At 50.5% G+C, this 6,513-nt stretch overlaps 1 protein-coding gene across 4 annotated transcripts in view; it reads right to left on the reverse strand.

Moving 5' to 3' along the window:
* Positions 1-4,587, reverse strand: part of RYK (receptor like tyrosine kinase) — a 64,078-nt gene extending 59,491 nt beyond the window's left edge. For all 4 annotated transcript variants that reach the window (XR_012674786.1, XM_075157871.1, XM_075157870.1 and 1 more), the window contains exon 1: positions 4,126-4,587. Coding sequence is in view for 3 of the 4 variants with exons in the window: in XM_075157871.1 (XP_075013972.1) it covers positions 4,126-4,444 (319 nt within the window). In the remaining variant the exon portion in view is untranslated. The remainder of the gene's footprint in view (positions 1-4,125) is intronic.
* Positions 4,588-6,513: the final 1,926 nt, after the last annotated feature.

Below are 6,513 nucleotides of genomic sequence, written 5' to 3' on the forward strand. Positions count from 1 at the left end.
AGACCAATTTCACAGCTGAAAGGTATGTAGTCTACAAAAAAAAAAACCCTGCAAGAACAGAAAGGATTGCCCTCACTGCTTAAGCATCTTGTTGCTGCCATGAACAATTAGGTGCTATCTCATGAATGCTGCTAAAGAACGGCCTACAATGCAAGAAAAACTGCTTAAGCCAAGTTTTCACAGGCAGCTATTGATTCTGGTCCTTGTACTCGGAGGGTATAACCCGAGGTCTCCTGTGAGGCTCAGCTGCAGAACTGCCGGGAACTCACAGCTGAAGGTCTAAGAGATATACCATGGATGCATTAAGTGCTAAATAATGCTATGTACTTTAAATAGATCAGATCAAATCCTTAATTATTAGAGCTAGCTACCTAATATTCACGGATATTTTTTACTTTATTCTCTAAACCTTAGTTCGTTACCTGCCAAGCAGGGATACACGTGTCTTTACATCACAGGATCCTGTGAAAAGCAGACCAATGGAACATTTCAACATTAGGCAAACACCACATTCTGATTTCACAGGCAAATTTGAATGAAAGTCACTAAACCAAGTACAGATCCTCTGCGGAATAACTCATCACTAATTTAACACCATCTGCCCTGCATATTTAACATCACAGCGCGGTCACTGGAAAAAAGTGATACGATTAGGTGGTGTTACCGTGCGTATACAGTTAGCCACTCCATAAAACTAACACTACTTTCTTCAGGTTTATGCACAGGCCTGAAAAAGATTGTCCATACAAACCAAATCCAAAAAGCTATGAACCAACTCCAAAAAGTTATGGATCACGGTGCTGAGAGAGTTCACAGACACCCCTAAAAAGGGTTATGGTGCTCTGGACGGCTCTGCCCAGCAAGCAGTGCTTCTCGTCCTTCTCCCTGACTCCCCAATCACCCTGTACCGCACTCAAACACCTCCGGCTCCTGCTGCCATCGCTGAAGTTGTCTCAACCAAGTCCCCTTGACTAACTCATCTCTCTCTCTTTCTACCTTTACCTCATCTATTGCTGAATCCTGCCTGGTGTGAGTGGAATCTGACACATCCAAGTATGTGAAAACCACATTATTATTTTTTTCCAAAGACTCACAAGTTTGGATGGCTGTGAACATTTTCCATGGGAATGGCAAGAGGTATTTCTGACAGAGACACCATCTGCCTGCCATATAGCAAGCCCTGCTTTCAGATCATGAGAACGCTGCAGCTTTTCAAAATAAAAATCCATCTCGCACAACAAGACAAGCCAGTTTTCTCTAGTTTTCTTCTCTGTAAAGTTCTGAAGATTTCAAAACAATTCCTCCTAAGGCAGACACATGGTCAGAATAACATAGCCTAACGGTGGAAATCTGGCATAAGCATACAGGAAAGTAGCAGGCAGTTTTCACTATAAACCATAGTATCCATCCTGCCTCCATGCCACAGAAAGAACATCAGCCACAAATAATCTTAAGCAAGTCACTATTTCATTTACAAGAGCCGCAACCTAATTAAAAACACAGGCCATGGTTCCGTAAGACACCGAACTCCAGCTTTGAGGAGAGCAGAAGCACTGCAATGCCCCACTGAACTGGTACAGCCTCACTGGTGGAGAGAGCACGCACGGGTACGGCCCCGCAGACCTTACACCAGACCCCGTGGGTGCTCCAGCTTTGCACGGAGTACACACCGTATTGCCGCCTATGGCTGATTCAGCAATTCGCAATCGCATGCTGACATTTGTTCCAAATCAAATTTGTGATCTAAAGATGTATGGGGACGATATTAAGAAGCATGAAAACACACCACAGGCTATAGTAACTCCGTGTAATATTTGGGTTTATGAGCACTTCAGAAAGTCTAAGAGTCTTCTGTTCAACCACAGCAAGACAGTAGCAGAGACAGAGTTTGTTTAGAAACAAAACGTGAAAGAAACTAGCTTCTATGTTTATATTAGCAGCTTCGCTGAACCTAACAGTTCGCTTCACAAGCGACATCATTTTCCTATCCGCTGTGAATGATTATTCTAGCATCCGCTGAACCATGGCTTTCCTCAAAGAAGTTACAGAAGCTGAAACACCTCTCTGCTCTTTGAAAGTTCACGCACACCTCTACGAGTGCTTAAACCATAAACTTGATTGTATGTAAACATAATTCAGATACTACAAAACTGAACATTTTAAAATAGCTTGTTTTGTTTTCAGAAGTGTGAAGAACTGGAACAAACCTGTCTGTCCCTTTGGACTTTCTTCTGCCACAGGAATACATAAAGTTACCGGAGATTTGATTGCCTGTGTCTAGATGCCTTGTTAAACCACACCTTACCTACAACACCCAGTACGTGTAAAGGATACCCCTAAAATGAAGTCTGCTCATGCCAACAACACAAGGTAGATCCTGAAAGTTTAATTTATAACAGATTTCTAGTGATCTGAATCCTGCTAACTGAAAAAAGTGCCAGTTTATCTCCACATTAGACTCCAGTTTACCCAAGCCTTTGGGGTCGCAGAAGCAGAACAGATCATTAAGCGTCAGATACTTAAAGTGATACAAAACAGCTACACACAGCTTGAGTAATAAGTGACTTTAGCTATGTTAGCAATAGACACCCATAAGGGAGGTTACGGGATGCAATTTAACTTAAAAAATAATAACAACAGCGGATCTTCCCTCCTCAGTTGCTACTTAATGATGAATAATTATGCTAGTGGACCATGGAAGTCTGAGCAAACCCAGCTAATACAGATTTCAGGCCCTAGACTCAGGATAGTTCAAACCTTACCATTCAGTATTTCCAAGATTAACTACTTGTTTAGAAACTCAGCTAAGCAGCAAGCCTGACATTTTTATCCTCTATCTGTAACAGAGCATCTGGCAGCAAGCACATGCAATGTAAAAATGACGGCAACAGAACGCTAATCACCAGAGCAAGCCATAAGGGAAAAAATGTTTACAGTGTTATTCACTCCCCAGGTCCCCTGACTTCGGTCAGCTACATGCTTACAGAGTTCAAATTAACTGGAGATATTTTTATTTTGTCCATTTGATGCAAATAAAGCCTTGCACTGCTCATTTTTCAGCTTACAGAGATACAGAATGCTCGCTGAAAAACAAATCACTGGGGATACCAACATACTTGTTTTGAGACTCCAGCCACCAACTCTAAACAAGAGCCTAGGCAAGCCAAGGCCTACAGAAAACAAATCTTTGTTTAAATCAGAGACTCTCCAAGCACAAAACTACTGCGAAAGCCTTCCACAGTGGGCCAGATGGGGGACTTCATGAACTGTCTCCAAGTACTTGCGCAGCAATTGTCAGCCTGCCTAGAAATTAAGATTCCTTTCACACACGCACCCAATTATTGCCAGGTCTCCTCTCTGCCCTCTGAATGTCACTCACCTCGCTAATTAAATCACGGGCCTGAACTCACCTCTTCCAGGGCTTACCCTGCTCCCACGGGGCACCAGCCCCAGTCACTTGAACCTAGGGAACCCCTCACCATCAGGGTAAAGCCCAGGACCCTTTTCTTCCCTTAAAACCTCAACCACACACACACACAGAGTCTTTCCTGAGTCCTCAGACTCACCTGTTCTCCCCATGACCCCCACTCCCCCAGTCCTATAGAACCCCACACGGATCCCCAGATTCACCCAACCCCACCCCAGTCCCACAGCGCCCCATCCTCACCTGAGCCCCAGGTCCTTCAACCCCGCTCACAGCCCTCTCCATCCTCCCCCGCACCCCCAGATCTGTCACCCTCACAACAGTCCCACAGACATCCCCGTTGCCTCCTGGACCCCCACAGCCACCATCCCGGTCCTCCACTCCCACTGACCCCCACCACCCCCACCCCCAGACCCACTATGCCCACCCCAGTCCCACAGACTCCCCCATCCTCTTCCAGACCCCCATACTGCCATCCCAACTCCACACAACTCCCCTCGTCCCTTTTTGATCGCCCGGACCCCCAACACCACCTCAGTCCCACAGACCCCCACCTCCCCACTCCCCGGCCCCTGGCCCCGCACCCCCTCCCCAGCCCCACAGGCCCCCGTCTCCCCCCGGCCCCCACCCCACAGGCCGCCCCACCGCGGGGCCCAGCCCGTCCCCTCGCAGGGCCTAGCGCGGCCCCGGCCCGCACTCACCGATCAGCCGGCGCACCTCCTCCTCGCTCAGGTAGAGGCTGAGGCTGGGCCCGGGGCCGGCGGGGGGCCAGTCCGGGGGCCCTGCGGCGTGCGGGCCGGAGCTGGGGCCGGCCTGGCCTTCGGCGCCGGCGGGCAGGAGCAGCAGCAGCGGCAGGAGGCGGAGGAGATGGCGGCGCGGGCCCCGCACCCGGCACGACGACGACGACGGCCGCCGCCGCCGCCGCCCCGCGCCCGCCTCCCCCGGCGCCGAAAGGGGCCGGCCCCGCCGCCGCCGCCCCCCGCCGGGCTCGCGGCCCCCGCCCCGGCGACCCGGCACCATCGCTCCGCGGGGAGGGAGGCAGGCAGGCAGGCAGGCAGGGAGGGAGGGACGGCGGGGGGGAAGGCAGGGAGGGGACCCCCCGCCCCGCCGAACCCCTCACACGCCGCGGCCGCCAGTCCCCGCCCCGCCGCTCATGGCTGCGCGCGCCCGACGCCGCCGCTGGCGCCGCTTCCTCCGCGGCGCCGCACGCCCCGCCCCGCCCCGCCCCGCGCACGCGCGTCCGTGCAGCCCCGCCCCCCCCGCCAGGGCGCGCGGAGCAGCCGTCGGGCCCCTCTCCGCGCCGCCTCAGGAGCTGCCTCAGCCCCCGCTCGGAGCGGGTGTGGGTCCCCTGTCCCGCCGGGTGTCGGGGAGGAGGAGGAGGAGGAGGAGGAGGGAGGCCCTGCCCGGCCCCTGGTTCCTGCCGGTGCCTCACAGTCTCAGTGCCCGGCGCCTGGACGGTCTCTGGGCCCGTCCTGAGGGAAGGCTGGGAGGGGGTGAACACCGCACCCCAGGCAGCCCGCCGAATTGCCTCACGCTCGCCTTTACCCCCCTACACGGCCCTCCTTCTCTGCTCTCGTCCCTTCCAGCCCCGCAACCGGTCCCGATCGTCTACCACAACTTGTCCTGGTTATCTACCGCCTACCTGGCCGGAGGCAGGCCCGGCAGCTGAGCCTGTGGGGCCTCTTCCACATGGCTGGAAATACTTTGCCAAAACATCCCAGAAAAAGATATCCTGAACTGACACTGATCAGAAAGTTACTCCATTGGAAATACTTCTGGAATACTACCATTTTAGTTTAAGAAAATTTCCTTTTTTGGTAATTTTTTTAAAACTTTGTGTACTGATGTTATATTTAATGTTTTAATCTGCTTTTCACTTTTATCTTACACTTATGCTCCTTTCAGAGCTAAGAAATAGCCGCAGTGTTTCATTTCACTGTAACAAAGGAGGGCCTTTGATCTACAAAGGATGGCGATTTCAATTCCAGCCAAGCCATTGCTGCCTATAATGATCCTAAAGTAAAATCTAAACTGTAAACACGTCTGCTGTTTTGTTATAGTATGAAACGCCAGCAGCAGCGCTGCATGACAGCTGATATATTTTGAAAGAATGCAATAACAATCAAGTCAAATGACGAAAGCATTAAATTCCAGCATGAGACTTTGAATCTCCTATACAAACATTCCTGACCTTTTCCTGAAATCCTCTTCTGCGCAGAATTTCAAAAGTAGGTATTTCTGTTGCAGTTTGGCGCAAAACCCCATTTCAAGATGTCCACCTTTCCCCTGAAATGCAAAACTTCTGTTGCGATTGGCTCGGTGAGAGGATCTTGCTTTTCTGAACTGACGTCTGACCTAAATGCGCCTGATGCTTCACGCCTCCGGGCTGATGATGGAAGAGCCGCCTCCATCATCACCTTCTTACCTGACTTCAGACCTGGCTGCTTTCCAGCTCCCCCGGACTCCCCGAAGAGCAGTAACAGCTTCGGTCTTAGCAAATTCATCGCTGGTAGCTGCCTGCTTGATTGAGCTTTTCAGCAGATGTGTCACAATATTCATTTATGACCATTAAATCAGTTAATAGCTTTGAATTATACGCTCCCTTCTGACCTGCCAGGAGGAATTTCATACCTACACGGGACACTATGACAGGCGGACACTACAGGCTAATTGGCCACGGAGGGTTTTTAATCAGTGAGTCTTTCAGCTCGTAACCATGAGAGTGGAAAGTATATAGGAAGTTCTGCTCTTCTAATCACTGTGGTGAGAGAGAAATTGCTTGCACACCTCCCCACAATAAACATCACTTACTTAGCAGCATGAGGTGTAAAAAAATAAAATGTCAAACTGAAAATAGAGTTGCAAATTACATGCAAGTCTTTAATTGGGTGGATGTGGACCAACCTGAACAGCACTGGTTACTGAGAGAGAGCCTTCCATACCGCAGGTTCTCCACAGACCGTTTCCTCAGCTTCTAAACCCATGGGCATGTGTGTTTATTTGCCATTCAGACAAAGTCTAAATTTCAGGCTCCAGGTATTTTCTAATGCACCTCACTTAGGGGCTCGTGGACAGACAGGCTTGTGCGT

Source organism: Calonectris borealis, chromosome 9 (genome assembly GCF_964195595.1).
Source record: "Calonectris borealis chromosome 9, bCalBor7.hap1.2, whole genome shotgun sequence".
NCBI classification, from domain to species: domain Eukaryota; kingdom Metazoa; phylum Chordata; class Aves; order Procellariiformes; family Procellariidae; genus Calonectris; species Calonectris borealis.